At 41.5% G+C, this 20,094-nt stretch overlaps 1 protein-coding gene across 1 annotated transcript in view; it reads right to left on the bottom strand.

The window, feature by feature from the left end:
* Window positions 1-20,094, bottom strand: part of DPP6 (dipeptidyl peptidase like 6) — a 694,644-nt gene that overhangs the window by 269,094 nt on the left and 405,456 nt on the right. The window contains exon 4 of the mRNA XM_021692851.2: window positions 11,388-11,482. Within this exon, the coding sequence (XP_021548526.1) occupies window positions 11,388-11,482 (95 nt within the window). The remainder of the gene's footprint in view (window positions 1-11,387; window positions 11,483-20,094) is intronic.

Raw genomic sequence — 20,094 nt, 5'->3', positions numbered from 1 at the left:
TGAATTTTCTCTTGGATTTTTCATGTTTCTCCAAAGAATGCTGGACTTTTTATGACAGGCAGTTAATTATGTGGGGATTAACTCCATTCTTTCAAAGTGTGTCTTTAAGATGTTTTAAAGGTTGTTCTATAATAGCCATCATTTTAGGGCTAACTGTCCTTTGCCCCCAAGGGGTTGCTCTTCCAGGGTGTTAATGTCTTGTTGCTTGGAGAAACTGAAATGATTCTTGGCAGTGCATGAACTCTGGGAATTTTTCACCTTACAGGTCTGATAATCGTTCTTCACTTGAAACTTTATTTTATCCTGACTTGCAGTGTTTCACTCCTTATGTATAAGGATCAATAATCAACCCAAGTCTCAAAGGGAACACTATGCAGATTTTTTGAACATTCTCTGGGTAGCTTCCCCTTCTTGGGCTCTGTCATATAAGCTGTAGCCATTTTCTCCTCCCCCCGCCCCAAACTCTGGTCTGTCTTCTTGACTCAGCAAGATGGAAGCCTTGAGTTTTTCCTCTTGGTGAAGTCCAGCAATAACCTTTATGCAGAATGCTCAGGTGACGGCTGAGCTCATTTAATTTGTTTTCCTTCTCTAAGGGATCACAGCTGTGAACTGCCTATTGTCCAAAGTATGAAAATTGTTGTTTCCCTCCTATGTTGTCCTGCTTTAAGGTTGTTTATTTTAGGAGGATAATTCTGATCATCTTAAATTCCCATGGCCAGGACCAAACGTCAAGAAGAGAAGTGTAGTCTGTTTTGTTATACCTGTATTCCCAGTGCCTAACAGGGACTAGCACGTAAGAGATGCTCCGTAAATGTTTGCTGAATAAATGAATGGCTATACCCACATATAATCCTAGTTGTTATAATAGCGGCCATGATGTTACTGGTATAAAGATAAGACCAACAGAAACCAGCAAAGAATGTGACTTTCTACCATTAGAAATCAGTATGGGTCACATTCCTTGAGAAAGGGTCAGCTGCTAGTGATAAGCTGAGACAGTGAGGATTTTGTTATGCTCTTTTGAGAAGCCCATCATTGTCATTCTTAGGAATGGTTTCATGCACTTCTGACCATCGTAGCCCCCAAGCCACCGATGACTGTAAATTGTAGGCATAGTTCCACCCTTTCACCAGGTGCAAATAATGGATGCAAAACCACATCCAATGCTAGCACATTCCTGAACATCTGCTCCAAGACTATTTGAATCAGGATAAATCTCCCAAGCAAAGCGAGCTGTGGTTTCAGGTTTGCCTGAGGTCAATTCTTGAAATATTTCTGCCCATTTTCGACCAGATTCTTTGTCCTTTCCTGATCATTTGGAAGAAGTCTTTGTAGTCTGTAGATACTAGCCTTTCATTTGTTCCCTGGACTGCAAATATTGTCTGCTATTTGTCTACTGATTTTGTCTTTTAACTTTTAAAATTTAAGACATTTCTATGGAAGTTAAATAAGGCTCTTTTTTTTTACAGCTTCTGGAATTCGTACTTTGGAAATTTTCTCTCTTTTGTGCTAAACCAAGCAATGAGTTTTCTTTCTAACATTAAACCTTTACTCCAAGTGGAATTTAATTTCGTATATTTGTGAAATCTAACATTATCTCCTTGTAGATAGCGTAGTTTTTCTTTTCTTTTTTTTTAGATTTTATTTATTTATTTGAGAGCGAGTGAAAGAGACAGAGCATGAAAGGGGGGAGTGGGAGAAGGAGAAGCAGGCTTCCCGCTGAGCGGGGGGCCCGATGCGGTACTCGATCCCAGGACCCTGGGATCATGACCTGAGCCAAAGGTGGACGCTTAAATGATTGAGCCACCCAGGCGCCCCTGGTGCTGTTTTCTAATTATGCCATCGATTCCCCCGATGTATCAAATACTCCCTGACACTGGAACGTCCATCTGAATTCTGTAGTCTTGCACCCCTCTCCGTGCTATTCCCCTATGAACGTGGAGGGTTTTGAGCTTATAGCATGGATTCAAAACGTCTGTGATGTGTATGCTGCTTATACCACTTACTATGTGAAATACAGAAAATTTCTTACCCTCTCTGTGCCTCTGTAAAATGGAGATAATATCTGTGCCTCATGGTGGATGTGAAAATTCAATGAAGTCATTCCAATGCTTGGTGCATCACAAATACTCAAAAGTGTTAGCTGTTACTGTTCCTGAGCTGAGTGCAATTCTTTCTTGTGTGTTTTGAATCAGGCAAACGAATACACGTTACCATACGTTTAAAAGTTTTTATGGCTTCATTCAGGTGTTTACTCTTGTGTATGGCAATTAAGATATTTTATCAAATGTTTAACATTAAATTTCTTCCATAGTTCTAATTAGGATTGTATTAAAGTCTGATATCAATTTTAAGAGATTTAGCATATTTAATTTTATCTTCTTATCTAAGATTACATTATACCCTTAGATTTGTTCAAATATTCAAAAAGATCTTATAGTTTGCTTTAAATCTTACACTGTTCTTAGATTTAACATAGGACTCTATAGTTTTTGTTCATACAGTGAATGGACTATTCACACTTCTAGGTACTTATGTTCATGAAGAGAGAGCTATTGATTTATTTATGTATTTCTTGTATTCAGCCATATGGAAGTTTTTTTCTTATTAATTGCAGCTTGTTTAAACTAACATCTTTTAGATTTTCTAGGGATAGAATCATGTTACCAGGAAAAGAGAGACCTTTTTCTTCCATTTTCTAGCTCCTCTCCCCATCTCTTAGTTTGCTTGTGTATTGCATTTCCTGCTATCTCCAAGAACACATTAAATATGAATAGTGATGCTGAGTACTCTGGCCTGACTATAATTGAAATGGTTTCACTGTTCGCCATTGAGAATGGGTTTCACTTCTAGATGGCTTATGGTAAATGATTTTTATCATATTTAAGCAGGTTTTCACTCTCATCGTACCCAGAAATTTTATTAGAAGTTGCTGATAAGCTTTACCAGGTACGTTTTTTGGGTCTTGTGATGTAATCATAAGGATTTTCTGTTATTTTGTAGTTGTAATGGGTTTTGTTGATTGATTTCTTGATATTTAAATGCTGTTGCCACGAGTACCTGATTCGGAGCACATTATGATTCTGATACATGAGTGAGCTCGACTCGCCAATATTCCATCTATAATGTTTGCACCTAACTCGCTGGTGAGGTTGGTGTGCAGTCTACATTTTGCATTATTTGGGGCTATTTAATCATAATCACTAACACAATTTTTAATAACATTATCCTGACTTTAAAAAATATCAGTCTACATATATGACAACCCCACACGTATAAAATTGTAGGCATGTTTCTGGTGAGACACTTACCTAAAGGGCTGGTGTACATTGTTTTCATGTAATAGATAAATATATATGTGATTAGAAATGCAGGGAAGGAAAGGTGGCCATTAGTGAAAGAAAGAGATATAGAATGATAGAATGCCCCAAATTATCACGTAATGGGAAGGAAATGAAGAGCAGGAAGCATAAATATATCCATGGGCTGTCTTGTGCAAATCTCCTCATAAAGGAAAATGAGAACGAAATAAACAAGATTAGTTATGATAAAACCAAAGCCAGACATTGAAAAGATTAAACGAGTTAGGAGGACACTGTGTGCAACCCCCGGGGGGCTCGGAGAGATGGGGGTCGGAAGCCGCCCTTCCCAGCCCACAAGGAAGGAGGGCCCGTGTGGGCCTGGCAGTCCTCGAGGGGATGGCAGCCACCCTCTGCATCCGGGCCCTTGATGCACCTAAAAAGCATTGCATTTGGAGTTGGACAGAAGCAGGTAGCAGTCCCACACCAGTTCTAAAAGCCAGAAGAAGCGTGAAAATGCAGCTGCTACAGAGCAGAGGGTACCTGCCACCGAGCAGAGTCTCTCACCTTGAAAAGAGGTGATTCCACCTGCAAACACCAGGAGGTCTTGCGTTAGGCTCGCCTGACTCAGTATTTTGCATGCATAAGCTTTATTTCAGGGCAATGTGCAGTGGCCACCAGGACCTGCAGAAGTGGGCTCACGGACCTGGGGGGGAACCATATGCCCAAGGCTGAGGCACCCTCCTGGGTCCTGGGCCGCTGGCTGCAGCCACCCCGGATGCGACCTAGAAATGAGGTAGCTTGGCGGAATTCAACAAAGCCAAGTTCAGCCCTAGAGACTCTCAGCTACCAGCTACGTGACTCAGAAAAAGATATTTTAGCCTCTATAAACCTGTTTTATCATCTGTAAAGTAAGAAGACTATAAAGTAACTGCCGCTCACAGGATTTCAGTTAAATAAAGAAGATGTGCGTAGTGTTTGCATTGTAAGTACTCAAATATCCCTTCTTATTTCATTCACCCTACAGCACCTTGCAGCGCCCTCTTCCTCGAGGGAGCCCCGGTTTTCCACTCCACGGCCCCTTACGCCTCCGGACTGGGGGCAAGTGAGATCTGCGCCTGCGCCCCACACAGCACAGCCTGTTGCTGCAACCTCATCTGCCCGCACATGAAATGCAGCCCAGACTCAATTTTGCTTCTGTCTCAGGACTTAGAGTCATCCCTCCTGGTTTCCCTAGTCACTGCCTTCACCAGGACCTCCTTCTGCTTCACCAGGGCCAGAAGCAGTCCCAGGCGCTCCTTGCCTGCAATCTTTCCCTCCTCCCAACCTCCCTCACGTTGGTCCAGCTTTATTTTCCTATAGCACACAGGCCTGTCCTCAAAACTCCCATCGCTTTCCGTTTCCAGCAAATCCTTGCCTCCACACACCCACCCACCCACCTGGTCTAGCCCAGGGCCTTGCTCAGAGGACACACTTGTTTAATGTCTAATGACAGAGCACAGATGTGATGGAAGCGCTGCATCAGGCCACCCTTAATCTGCATAGGACAGCAGGTGGGGGGCCAGAAAAATGAAGCTGCTACTTTCTTTTTTTTTTTTTTTTTAAGATTTTATTTATTTATTTGAGAGAGACAATGAGATAGAGAGAGCATGAGACGGGGGAGGGTCAGAGGGAGAAGCAGACTCCCTGCTGAGCAGGGAGCCCGATGCGGGACTCGATCCCGGGACTCCAGGATCATGACCTGAGCTGAAGGCAGTCGCTTAACCAACTGAGCCACCCAGGTGCCCCGAAGCTGCTACTTTCTTTTCAAGTCTTTTAAAGACATAGGTATAAAATATTTTCCTCACGTACTTTAAAAATTAAGAACAGAGTAGCCTATGAAATAAATATTACAATAAGAATAAGTGGAAAATGTTTTTCTTTTCTGTTCTTTTAATAAGAGAAATAGAAATAAAAGGAAGAGTGAAAAGAAAGAAAAGAGGAACAAAAAGAAAGCATCTGAGACACAAGGGGTAAAAAGAAAAGATGGACAGAACCCTGCAGACACAGAAAAAATACAGAATAGACAGAGTGTGAACCCCAGCTTTTGGCAATGTTCTTGCAAAAGACAGTGACTTTGGAGGCCATCCCTTTGTTCCTGGACTCAGGGGGTTTGCAACTCAGAGGCCAGTCTGGCTAGAAGTCAGTGAGTGTAGCCTCTGTGGGGGATGGGCAGCTGCTACCCCATCACCAGCCAACATCTTCTGTCTGCGAGAACATGAAGCCCGCTGTGGCCAGATACTCCTATTTTTTCAAGAGAAGCCAGAGACCTGGATTTCCAGTTTGTAGAAACCACTCTGTGGGTCAAACAAAACAGTTCAGTGGGCTTTCGGGGCATCAGTTTTTGCTTTCTCAACTATACACAAAAACAAGGCCATTTCCCCTTCCTGGTTTGTACTTAGGTGCTCAGTGCAGCCAGCCTCGGGTTGGCAATGCCTGCTGGCCATGAGAGCCTGCTCTGGTCCAGCCGCTGGTCTGCTGGGGGCATGTGTCCCCCAGAGCAGGAGGATAAGAGCAGGTGAAGTGGGGGGGTGGGTCCACCAGCCAGGGGCTGGGGCTCCCTCCCACCTGCGGGAGCCCACCTGTGGGAGCCCTGCATCCTGAGCCCGCACCCAGGGCTCTACGGAGGACAGACAGGAACAGCTCAGGCAGGTGGGCTTCTTCCTCCTCCAAACATGAGACCACAGGCACATGAAGCCCTTGATGGAAATTAAATGAAACAGAATGAAGTGAAAACTAATAATTGTGAAAGTCAAGCCTAGCGAACGAAGGAAAAAAGGAAAAAAAAAAAGTGGTCTCCAGTTCTGATCGCCAACAAATTCTGGAGTTCCTCACACCGCACCAGGAATCTATTATTCCTCTTGATTCTGGAATGGGTCTAATAATATTTGTAATTATGTCCCTCTCTGTGAGGAGTCAGAATTCATTAATTTTTAGAGACAGATAAAAATTCAAATTCTACAGTCTAGTGATTATATAAAATCAAAGGGGAGCATAAATTAAAGAAACAAGAAGACTTTTTATTTAAATGTTAATTTAGCAATTTAAATAAGTAATTAAAACAAGTAGATTAGTAATTAAACTAATAAAGACATAAAAAGTAAGAAAACCTGACATAAGCAGAGCAACAGGATGCTTTCTGTGTGCACGTGTTTGCCCTTCCAAGCACTTGCAGACCTGTTTGTGGCTCCTCCATATTCATTGCTGGAGGAAGTCTAATCTCTTTGGAACGTAATGCTGAATTCTTAAAAATCTGATTAAAATTATTGAATAAGGGGCCTTGAAACAGCAATTATGGAAATCATTACCATGAAAAATAATATACAAAGTTTTCCCCACCCAACCAGAGGAGCTATTTGCAAAGTGCAGTGAGCACTTCCTGGCCTTCTCAATACACAGAGATGATGCTGACAGTTGCTAATTCAAGTGTAATATTGTATTCTTCTGTGTTTGTTTAAGGTAACATCATACATATCTCCATATTACTATTGTCTTCGTAACTGTTCATGGCTACATATGTCATCTATTTGTATTTAATTACTTCCCTAGCTTCAGATATTTTCAATTTTTAGATTCTTATAAAAAATTCCCTGGAATGAGCAGAAATGTATAAATATTTTTACTAATCTTGAATGTATTGCCAAGGTGCTTTCCAAACACAATGAATGGATGGACAGATGGATAGAAGATGGATGGGTGGACAGACCGATAGATAGACAGATGGACAGATAGACGGCTGGACAGATGGATAGACGGGTGGATGGATAGATAGACAGATGATAGGATGTATAGATAGATGGATAGCCAAGGAAAAGAAGGAAGGAAAAAAAAAGTCAGTGTTCTCCTCAGTAGAGAAAAGATTCATAAGATTTCTCAGGAACCAGGCAGCCATTGTCCAAATATCCAAAGACCCAGTTTGGGCCCAAAGACATACTTACAGTGTTTCATTTCTCAGGGAAAAAATGGAATATATAACGTAACAAAGACCTTTTTATAATTTGTTGATTTGTTGACAAAAGTATCTTTTAGGAGCATAAAATAAAATAAGAGTAAATAAAATGTAATGTCATGGAATTCCTGGGATATCAAATATGTAATTCAAGTGAAAGTTAGTTTAGGTTTGATTTCTTGTTTTGGACAATCTGAGAGAGTGCCCTTGCTATAATTCCTACTACCAGTGGGTAGGTTCGAGGACCCTGCCTGGGAAGCAGCCTAGCCTGAATGCCTACAGAGAAGGAGTTAAAAAAATCAGGGGGTGCAGATTCCACCCCTGCTACCGATGACTCAGTCATGCACTCACCTGCCTGAGCCCTGAGCCGCCTGGGCTCTCTGCTCCAGCCTAACGCTCTCATGCCCACATTCTGGCATGTGACATGTAACCTGTCACTCAGTCCTTACAAAACCCCATGGAGGCACACAGCGCTTATACAACTGGCCTGAGGTCCTGTCGCTACTGAACAAAGTGCAGTCCCAATAGGGGGGACGGGGGGTAGGTCCCGTGGTTACAGCCGAGTGCTGAACACAAGTCCGTAATCACCAAATCTCTTAAAAGCTTTTCTGCCGGATGCACATAGTGGTTGCCTTCCTTTGCGTCCCCTTCCACTGATCCATCCCGGGAAAGAGCCAGTCACGGGAAGCCAAGGACCAGGAGGAAGAGGCAGGCAAACGGGGTGTGGACACCCTAACGTGACCCTGTGTGTGAGGGTCTGAGAGAGTGAGGTTAGAGGTCAAGGTTGCAGGGAATAGTTCAAAATCCTGCTGACCACTGCACGCACAACTCCGTGTCAATCTCTCCCACCAGTTTCAGACCTTTTACAGACCAACCTCAAAAACCAGTCGGTTTTATCATGTAAACAATCTCAATGCTTCTGGGTTTCAAATAAGAAGAGGCCCCCTGGTTAGTCATCAGAAAGGCAAGAGGACAGAACGCCCAAGAGCCTCGGCTCCATGTCCCCACTCAAAGCCGCCCACTCCGTTCCTCCAGGTGCAGACGATACTGCAAACTTGCCCCTCACAACATCATGCTTCGCTTTCTCAATACTTGCTCAAGAAAACACAGAGGAGAAAGACAGTCCATGGTGCCTCTCACGGAAGACCCGTGTTCTAGGTCGCGCAACTGAGGCATGAGAATTTTAATGACTGGCTCAGCAGAATCTAAACACGGGACTTCTGCATCCTGGATGATGATGATGCGGCCCCGAACTGACTTCCCTCTTTCTCATTCTTTTGAGGTTTGCTTACAGAAGCACTTAAATGGAGCCTTTGAGACAAGAATAAACTAGGCATGATCCTGGATAATATCAGTCGGGCTCTGCATGTTTGGTGCTCCTTCAATGTTTGCGATATGAGTGAATAATGACATCTTAAAGAGAAAAAGATTGCACTATATGGAATAAGCCCACCAATTCTCAGAGGAGCTCTTCTCTTTTTCTTACCTAAAGTGATTTCTGAAGTCGGCTTAGTATTTGGCTAAAATAACCTCAGTTAAAATACATGGTCTGTCACAAGCTATTGATCTGAGAGAAGACAGCTCCTGCTCTTGTATTTTGTTACTAAGTGCAGCTGCGTGCAGGGCTCCTGGCTTGTACCAACCTGGCGTCCTCACAGAGGTAGGGGTAACACGCTGACATTAAAGTGCACTTGCCCTCAGCAACTGTCTGATCATTTTCTCCACTCAATTAATATTACAAAACCATTTCTGCAATTTTAGTATTTTTAAGTGGGTTGACTGAGATTTTCTTAGGGGAGTAATTCTACCAAAGGTGATTTTTTTAATGCAAAAATGCATGCACATTCCTTCTTTTTGGGTCTCACTTTGCAGAATATGATTTAATTTGATAAAGCTATCATTTTGGGAACGACGCCATGATGTAACCTTGCTAGGCCTCCCTCATACCAGCAAACAGTCTAGGTAAAGGGAGGGTCCATTTAATACTAAACCCCAAGAAGTATTTTTTTTTTAAAGATTTTATTTATTTATTTGAGAGAAAGAGAGCACATGAGAGGGGGGAGGGTCAGAGGGAGAAGCAGGCTCCCTGCTGAGCAGGGAGCCCGATGCGGGACTTGATCCAGGGACTCCAGGATCATGACCTGAGCCGAAGGCAGTCGCTTAACCAACTGAGCCACCCAGGCGCCCAAAAAGTATTTTTTTTTTAAGAAAAAAGTATAATGGGGGCGCCTGGGTGGCTCAGTCGTTAAGCGTCTGCCTTCGGCTCAGGTCATGATCCCGGGGTCCTGGGATCGAGCCCCCCATCGGGCTCCCTGCTCCGCGGGAGGCCTGCTTCTCCCTCTCCCACTCCCCCTGCTTGTGTTCCCTCTCTCGCTATCTTTCTCTCTGTCAAATAAATAAATAAAATCTTTTAAAAAAAAAAGAAAAGAAAAAAGTATAATGAAGGGGGGGAATCGGAGGGAGAGATGAACCATGAGAGACTATGGACTCTGAGAAAACAAACAGGGTTCTAGAGAGGAGGGGGATGGGGGGATGGGTTAGCCCGGTGATGGGTATTAAGGAGGGCACGTACTGCATGGAGCACTGGGTATTATACGAAAACAATGGATCGTGGATCACCGCATCAAAAACTAATGATGTATTGTATGGTGACTAAAATAACATAATAAAAATAAATAAATAAATAAAAAATTAAAAAAAGAAAAAAGTATGTTGGGCCCCTGGGTGTCTCGGCTGGTTAAGCATCTGCCTTTGGCTCAAGTCATGATCCCGGGGTCTCAGGATTGAGTCCTGCATCGGGCTCCCTGCTCAGCGGGGAGTCTTCTTCTCCCTCTGACCCTACCCCCTCTTGTGCTCTCTCTCTCTCTCCCAAATAAATAAAATCTTAAAAAAAAAAAGAAAAAAGTATGTTTACACCAAAAATAAATGAAATAAAAATATTTAGGGAGTTGAATGTTCTTGAAGAGGGGGAGGAGGTAGAGTAGCATTTCCATGGGCTGGGGGATGGGGTCACCAACCAGCTGTGGGACCCTGAAAAGCTCACTCCCCAGCTCTGGGCTCCGGATCCTTATCTGTAAAACCAGGGAGCTGACTAATCTTTCCTGTGGTTTTCGTCTAATGCCTGGATTCTCGGATTTCAGGGCACCTGTCTCCTGATTCACATCAGAGGTGTGTAATGATCGTTCTGATTCCAAATCCTTGTGTATTGGACAAGAGAGCAATGCACTCCCTAAAGCTGGAAGTTTACTCTTTATAATGATGAGCATAAACATACTGTAAAAGAAAAAAGTGAATTCTCTTCAAATTGATTTTTGGTGCAGAACTTCAGTGAAGGTTTTTAATAAATATCTTCAGCTGTACATGAACTCTGAATCTTAATGTTACTTAAATCTTTGGGAAATCAGTTTTTTCCAGATTCCAAAGCGGTGGCATTCATATCGACTCAGTACTCGTTTTAAAGAATAAACATCCCTTAATGTCATCAGAGCGGGCGCAGTCAGTGCCTAAATTAATATTCCCTTTGCAGGGCGCCTGGGTGGCTCAGTTGGTTGAGCGACTGCCTTCGGCTCAGGTCATGATCCTGGAGTCCCGGGATCGAGTCCCGCATCGGGCTCCCTGCTTGACGGGGAGTCTGCTTCTCCCTCTGACCCTCCCCCCTCTCATGTGCTCTCTTTCATTCTCTCTCTCTCAAATAAATAAATAAAATCTTTAAAAAAAAAATTCCCTTTGCATGTGGAGTTAAAAAAAAAAACAAAAATGAGATTGAGCAAGGCCTCCTGAAGTATTCTCTGTGCATTATTGCAATTGTTCTGTAAATGTCTAAAGCCTTAGGACGTTATCTTCCAATTATATATGGTATGCAACACTTGTTTCAAACACCTGCAGAGAAATGTCCCACATGCTGGAAGAAACTGCTTTCATCTTATTAAATTAGCGTGGCTTCAATTTCACATTATCTTTAGTAGCTCAGGCTGTAGAATTACAAGTTTATTGCTTCTGCTCGGCTCCTACTAAAAGTTGAAACCCAAAGTCATTTTCTGCTTTATTGACTTGCAGGAGGGAAAACTGAAATTATCCTGGTCATTAGAGAGAGTACTTACAATTTTTTTGCCTTCTATTAACACTGTAGAAATATTTGTTTCAACATTCCGCAGGATCACACTTCCTTTCTGTTCTCTGTAGATGAATTCTTTATCTACAAGAGAGGAAATAAAAAGGAAACACGAGACATTAAGGAACTCAGTGGGCTTCTGATGGACACTTTCACCAAAGGAATCAACTAGTTCTGACAAAAATAGATCCTGTGTTTCATCAAAGGGTCCTTTTAATCTGGAAAAGTATATTCAGCTGCTCTCCATACAAACTCACGTGAAGCTTCTCTCTGAATCTTTTCTCCTACTCTACACACTGAGACATAAAGCAGTACGGCACATGCCCATAACGTCTCTAGGACAATCTCGAACTTTCTTGAGTAGAACACACAGAGTGGACACACAGAGCAGATTAATTAAGAAACTCGCTACCAGAAAGCAGAGGCAATACTTGGCACAAAGGGGACTGATCTCTTGTATCTAGAGCTTGGGTAAAATCTGTACATGCATACACACATCTGCTCACACCTACACCCGTATCCTGCAAGACTGCCTCCACTTAGTCCATAACCTTCCCTGCAGCCCCTGGAGGAGCTGACCATGTCTTGGTCATGCGCATCCTTGTAACTGTACATCCCACCCTCAGCGGCGGTGACAGTGGTCCTTGGCATGACCAACCGAGATTTCAAATAGCCCCTTAGGAAGTCAGTAAAACACCTACGCTGATCAGTATGGTTGTCGGGGTACATGTGCAGACACTGAGGCGTGTGTGTACCTACTGTAAACGGAAGAGTACATTTTCTGAAGGACAGGATTGCTGGTGGGGAGGCGGGCACACAATGGGGAGAAAAAATACTGTCTTTCTGAGTGAAGGTGGTAATAGGGAGCCAGTGTGATGGTCTGGGCATCTCACACAATCATCAGTTGCTGAACGAACAACACCATGCAGACTGCGTTAATTCAAATGACATTACCATTTCTACTCTTTATTCTATTTCATAGAATTACATTCTTTTTTTTATCCTGTGCTGCCACTTGCTTTGGTTTTAATTCTCTCTTCTTTCTCCAGTTTAAGGAGGAAGCAAAGATCTTTGGTTTGATTTTCCATCCTTTCTAATAAAACTATCAAAGCTAAAAATTTCCCTCTGTGGATGGTGTTAGCTATATCTCACGAATTTTGATACACTGAGCTACATTATTATTCAGTTCAAATTATTTCTAGTCCCTCCCCTCCCCCCTCCCCCGCCCCACAATGTCTGCTTGGCCCAGTGATTATTTAGAAACATGGTGTTTAATTTGCAAGTATATAAAGCTATTCGGGCCCTCTTATTTTATAGATTTTTAATTTAAATTCACGGGATCAAAGAATACTCTGTACATGATTTCAGTCTTTTGAAACTCATTAAGACATTTTTGTGGTCCATATATGGTCTATCCTCATAAATGTCCCGGAGGCACATGTAATGAAATTATTGATACGGCTGTGTTCCTGTGTGTGTGTGGCTTGTCTCCACTTCTTATTTCCCTCTTTCTTATTTCTGCCTTCCACTTCATTGTCAGATACTCCTCAGAATTTTATTTTCCCTATTTTAGCTGTATTTCTTTGCATTTCTTCTAGGGCTTGTACTAGGGATTAGAATCTATACTCCACTTTTCAGTCTGCAATGAGTTAATAATGTACCACTTCTCAAGAAATCCAGAAATCTGGCAAGTTTTCAGTGCACATCCAGTCCCATGCTGTTATCATTGTCATGTGGATTACATCTAGATACTTTACATCTTCCACAAGGTGTCACAATTACTGTTTGTAACAGTATATCGTTGATGAAGAGATTAAGAAGAAAAAGTCAAAAAGGAAAAAATGTGTTTTGCATTTGCCCATTATTTGACATTTCTGATGCGTTTTATACTTCATTAGGATCTGAGTTTATACCAGGTATTATCATTTTCCTATCCTCTTGAGAACTTGCTTTAGGTGTTTGGTTGTATGGATCTGCTGGCAATCGAGTCCTTGAACTTGGTTTTATCTGAAAATATCTTCGGTTAACCTTCATTTTTGAAGGATGTTTTCTCTCCTTTTAAATTTAATTTAAAAAAAAATTTTTTAATTATTTTAAAAATATTATTATTATTATTATTATTTTATTATGTTCAGTTAGCCATTTAAGCAGGCTCCACACCCAGCGTGGAGCCCAACATGGGGCTTGAACTCATGACCCTGAGATCAAAACCTGAGCTGAGATTAAGAGTCAGTCGCTTAATTGACTGAGCCACCCAGGGGGCCCCGAAGGATATTTTCACTTAATATAGATTTCTAGGTTGATAGTTTTTATTTTTTTCTCTTAAAATTTTGTTTCACTTTCTTCTGGTCACTATGGTTTCTAATGAGAAGTCAGGTATTAATTGAATTGTTATTTCCCTGCATGCTATTCCTATGCATTTTTTCTTTTGCTGTTTTCGAGATTGATTTGTGGCCTTTGGTTTCCAACAGCCCAAGTACAAACTACTTTTTTAAAAAATATTTTTATTTATTTATTAGAGAGAGAGAGAGAGAGGGAGGGAGAATGAGTTGGGGGAGAGGCAGAGGGAGAAGCAGACTCCCTGCCGAGCAGGGAGCCCGATGCGGGGCTCGATCACAGGACCCCGGGATCATGACCTGAGCTGAAGGTGGACACTTAACTGACTGAGCGACCCAGGCGTCCTACAATGCACTTTTGATTGGGCTTCTATGTGTTTACTGTGTGTGATGAGCATCTTGTATCTGCAAAATCTATGTCTTCATCAAATCTTTAGCTGTTAATTTGCCAAATATTTTTTCTATTTATCCATCTCCTCTCCCAGTAACTCCAATTGCACATATATTGGGAATCTTGATATTATCTAAGAGTCTCTGATGCTCTGTTCATTAAAAATTTTTTCCTCTGTTCACTTTGAATAATTTCTAATGATCTGTCATGAAAGCCGCTTTGTCTTTCCTTTGTCATGATATTTGACTATCAACGCCAACCAGTGCATTTTTACATTTCAGCATCTATGTTCTTATGTTTAGGATTTTCCATTTTGTTCTTTTTACTGCTTCTGTTTTTCTGTGGAGATTTCTCATTTCCCTGCTGAGATTTTCATTCATTGAAAACATGCTCATGTTAATTCATTAAGCATAATTATAATATATATTTTAAGATCTTTGTCTATCAGTTCCGAAATCTGTTTCCTTTTGGGGTCAGACTCAATTTTCTTTTATGCTGAAAGTGTGTTCCTTTTTGGGGTCTTTGTAAGTAGGGTGATTTTGCACTATATCCTAGACATTATGGATATCAATTTCTGGACACTCTGGGTTTTGTTAATATTCTCTAATGAGTGTGGTTTCCTGTGCTACACCAGGTAATCTTCTTTGCTAGGCGTGAGCTGCCAACTTTGGGCAGCAGCTTTACTCTCGATTCAAGTATTTTACCTGCAGCTGAACTGCTTTGATTCTCTTCCCTGCATCTGTGGCTCGCGGGTCAGAGACAGCAGTGCGCCTTTGTTTCTACCTTATTAATCTCTGTTCTACCCTGTCTCATTATCCTCTCTTCTTAACTTTTAAGTTTGACACTTGGCTTCTTAATTTCAGCATTTCTATTTTTCTAATATAATCACAACTGGTGCTATACATTTCCTTAATTATGTCTTTGAGTCCACACGTTTTAATGGGCAGTATTCTCATTACTGCTTTGTTCTACACATTTTTAGTTTCTGTCGCGGTTTCTTCTTCAACCTAGGACTTATTTAGAATTTCTAATTTGCAAATGTATGCAAAACATTCTTTTTGTTATTGACTTGTAGTTTGCTACATTTGTTAGAAAAACTTGTATTACTAATTCTTTGAAATTTGTTGAGTTTGGTTTATAGCCTGATGCATAATTCATTTTTGTAAAAGATTTCTTGAGAGAATGGATATTCTCTAATTTTAAGATACAGGGTGCTATATGCGGTCTTTAAATTAACTATCTGGTTGTATCATTAAATTGCCTCATTCCTAGCCTATTTTTTGTGTGCTTCACCTTTTCTTAAGAAAAAAACCACTATACTGAAATTTTCTAGTATGATGATGGATCTATTAATTCTCTCTTGCTAATCGTCCGCGTTTTGTTTTGTACATTTTGTAACTTACTAGATGAGTGCAAGTTTAGAATTTTCTTATCTTCTTGGTGATTTGCAAGGTTTATTTTTAACTGCATTTTCTATCCCTAATAATGCTTTTAAAAATCATTTCTCTTTTGAAGAATAGACAAAATAATGGTATATGCCTTAAATTGCACGTGTGAACATTCAGTGCCATAATGTACATAATACCTGAGATGAGCTCGACACAGTGCCTGACCCAGGACAGGCTCTCAGTAGGTATCAGCTGCTACTCTGGTCTCTGCAGAAGACTTGGAGTCATCTCTGCCTCCTTCTCGTCTCTTGTCTTCAATACTCCATTCCTCACCTGCACATACCCCCTTTGAAGGCTTCTCAAATCACCACGTCCTCTTGGCTTGCAGTGTTCCTGCCCTGGGTCTGACCGCCACCACCTTCACCGTGGATGCCTCCAGTGGCCTCCCCATGCGACCCGCTCCCTTGGCTCCTTGCTCCCAGCACACGAGGACACGCCTCCTTTTAATTTTTTTTTTTCCCCTGAGTCCTTTGGTAGAGACTGCTTTGGCCAAAGTCCTTAGCCTGATGTTCAAGGTCCTTCACATTCTGGCCTGGGTTTCTCTTCCCATTTTAATTTGCCGCCACCCCCCATTAAGCATCTTAAACTGTGTCCCGCCTTCCATGCCTCCGCCCGGCCCACGATGCCCTTCTCCCACTCCTGCCAGGGAAGATCTGTCTGGGCTTAGCACAAAGGCCTCTCCTTTGCGAAGATTTTCATGCCTCTGCCAGGCAGGGTGAGTCCCTCTCTGCTCCACTCCACTCCCCATTCCTCCTACTTTATGTTCATGCAGCCTTGCTGTTCTTTGTTGGCTGTTAGAACTCTGTCTCCTCCACGAGAGAGCCTGATGCAAGGGAAGAGGCCACACCTTTCTGATTTTCTACCCCTAAAACCTAGTATAATGACTGACAGGAAACCAGATGCTCAAAATGCATGATGCAGTCACCAAATTAACACCATCACATGTCTGATTCACCAAATATGCAACCTGCATGTGACGCGGTCGGCAGACCTGCTGTGTGAGAGAGACTGCTCCGGGCAGACGAGGTCAAAGGAGGGAGGCATGGGGATGGTGGATTCAAAAATGATACCTTTTGTGCCTCCTGAGATCCTGGTATAGTTATTTTATCCCCTCACTGCGGTGCAGTGAGGTGCCCCAGGGGGAGCGCAAAGTGCTTCTGGATGCTCTGAGGACAGGCAAGCGAAACCAAAAAGCCAGGCTCGATGGGGATTCTAACAAACACAGACAGTGAAGTCCTTAGGAAAAGATCTCCCAAAGAAAGTCTTGTGTCGCATCACCCGTTGCTACTTATTTTTCATACGTCGAGTATTCAGCAGGCTGCATTTAAAATATATCATGAATTTAATTGTTCTGTGTACTTCATTTTTTAAAGCTAAATAATTAAAGAAGGAAAGAAATGGCCTGGGTAGCTAGCACAAGGAAGATGATTGCTTTTCATTTTCTTTTTTCCCCAAATTGTGGTAGAAAAATACGTAGCAATGTCACACATGATTTTTCTTGCTCTTCCAAAAATAAGATAAAATTCCAGTCATTTCCTCGGAGTATCATATATCAGCTGACTTCATTTGATGCTTATTTTTGCCTGATATTAATGTATTTTTTAGAAACCTTTCAAAGGTCTTTCCCATGATGAAAAAAATTTAAAATGCATGGCTTTATGGTACTATAGATTCCTTAGCAATCGAGATATGTAGTCCTCATTGCCAAGTAGGACTTGTACATGCTAGTTGGTCTTGAAGAGTATCCTCAATTCTATAAGTATCACAAAGAATTGCTTCAGAGGAATAGACTTTAATCTCAGAAACATAGTGCACATAATAACTGGAGTAAATCTGACTTTTCTTTATCTTCTTTTAATTTTAAATAACTGCTAATAGAAACACTGTTCTATTTATTGCTTATTTTATTTTCTTCTCAGATACAAATCACTTGTATTCATGTATTCTGATAACACATAGCATACAACATGTTTCCTAAGAAAGTCACCATCCATATGATGGTCATAAAATATAAAAACTTGATCTGTAATCCCTACACCCACACTGTTGTCCAGAAATACCATTTCCCACTAAACAAAATCAGTATGCACCACGAATTGGCCATGTTCCCCGACTTAAGGATGTGTACAATTACAATTGCCAATCAGATGGTAATTAGTGTATGCTGGCTACAGTCAAGTTCCATATTAACCACAACATTGTGCTATAAGACATGATCCCAAGCACATAAGTAATTCTATTAATGTTACGAGAAAGTGAGATTTCCATATATAAGAGAAAACAGATCCACATTTAAAGTCATTACGTTTGGTTAAAAGCTAAAACACTGTACAGTTAAATCTGTGTCAGAAATATCAATACAGACACACATTTGCTTATTTTTTTAGAGTATTTGTTTGCTAGGTTTGTCCACAGAAGGTGTCTAAATGTGTGATTATCTCAGATACTCAGATTTGGGTTTCTAAGCACCATTCTTAGGAAAAAGAGCAGGAACACTAAAGAAATGGGCATTTCTAGATCCGAGGCACACAAAGTACAATATGAACCTAGAAGAGCTCATTGGCCAGGAAGCAAGGAAGTGTTCAGGGACCGATGGGGACACAGACCATAAGACAGAGTAGGCTGCGGAAATGGCCCTAATTCTTCAGCCCATCCTGCCCACAGCCTTTGTGTCCAGCTTTGCCAGGCTCCTTCTCTTGACTGTGGGCTCAGATGCATGCCTTGAATGGGTCACTGGAATAGGAACCAGCAGACACCTGAGGAGCACTTGCACAGTCTGACTTGTCTGCCACGGCTGTGGGACCAACATGTCTGGCCCAGTCTTTGGGCCCCAGGAAGAGAAACAGATGTGGAGCACAGCTGAGTTACCCAGTCACTGCGAAGAGGCCATTCCAGATCAGCCAGGGGCCAGCTGGTCATCCAGCCCTGGAAGCAAATCAGCCAGCAGATAAGCAGAGTCGCCTAACCAACCACTGGCTGACACCCACTGTGTGAAAGATAAATGTTTATTCTGTGTCTCACTGAGGGTATGCAGTTTGTTATACAACACTTGGGTGGCCCTACAGACAAGACAGAACCAGTGGAAGGGCTCTCAGGTCCAAGATGGTAAAATTTGAACATCAGAAAAAGAATACCATAGTTCATTAAAACACATTGAATCTATAAAGAAGTTCAGGAATCCATAATGGAACTCCCAAAAGTTAAAAAAAAAAATGAAAAAAAGCAACTCAGTTGGAGGTAACTATGATATTGAGCCCTTACTCTGAAATGTAATTAAAAATGTCTGTATTACCCAAAGCAATCTACACATCCAAGGCAATCTCTATCAAAATACCAACAGCATTTTTCACAGAGCTAGAACAAACAATCCTAAAATTTGTCTGGAACCACAAAAGACCCTGAATAGCCCAAAGCAACCTTGAAAAAGAAAAGCAAAGCTGGAAGCATCATAATTCCAGACTTTAAGTTATATTACAGAGCTGTAGTGATCAAGAGAGCATGGTACTAGCACAAAAACAGGCACATAGATCAATGGATCCGAATAGAGAGCCCAGAAGTGGACCCTCAACTCTATGGACAACTAATCTTCGACAAAGCAGGAAAGAATATGCAATGGAAAAAAAGACAGTCTCTTCAACAAATGGTGCTGGGAAAACTGGACAGCCACATGCAGAAGAATGAAACTCGACCATTCTCTAACACCATTCACAAAGATAAACTCAAAATGGATGAAAGACCTAAATGTGAGATAGGAAACCATCAAATTCCTAGAGAACACAGGCAGTAACCTCTTTGACATCAGCCGTATCAACTTCTTACTAGACATGTCTCCACAGGCAAGGGAAACAAAAGCAAAAATAAACTATCGGGACTACATCAAAACAAAAAGCTTCTGCAAAGCAAAGGAAACAACAAAACTAAAAGGCAGCCTATGGAATGGGAGAAGATATTCACAAATGACATAGCTGATAAAGGGCTAGTATCCAAAATATATGAAGAACTTATAAAACTCAACTCCCCAAAACCAAATAATCCAGTTAAAAAATGGGCAAATGATGTGAATAGACATTTTTTCCAAAGAAGACATCCAGATAGCTAAACATGAAAAGATGTTCAATATCACTCATCATCAGGGAAATACAAATCAAAACTACAATGAGATGTCAATTCACACCTGTAAGGATGGCCAAGATCAACAAGACAGGAAACCACAGGTGTTGGCAAAGATGTGCACTGTTGGCGAGAATGGAAACCGATGCAGCTACTCTGGAAAATAGTGTGGAGGTTCCTCAAAACGTTAAAAATAGAACCATCCTATGACCCAGCAATTGCACTACTAGGTATTTACCCAAAGGATACAAAAATACTGATTTGAAGGGACACATGCACCCAATGTTTATAGCAGCATTATGAACAATAGCCAAATTATGGAAAGAGCCCAAGTGTCCATCAACTGATGAATGGATAAAGAAGACGTGGTATATATATATACAATGGAATATTACTCAGCCATAAAAAGAA

Source organism: Neomonachus schauinslandi, chromosome 12 (assembly GCF_002201575.2).
Source record: "Neomonachus schauinslandi chromosome 12, ASM220157v2, whole genome shotgun sequence".
NCBI lineage: Eukaryota > Metazoa > Chordata > Mammalia > Carnivora > Phocidae > Neomonachus > Neomonachus schauinslandi.
Note: the sequence above shows the minus strand (reverse complement) of the source record. Positions and strands in the feature narration are given on the sequence as shown.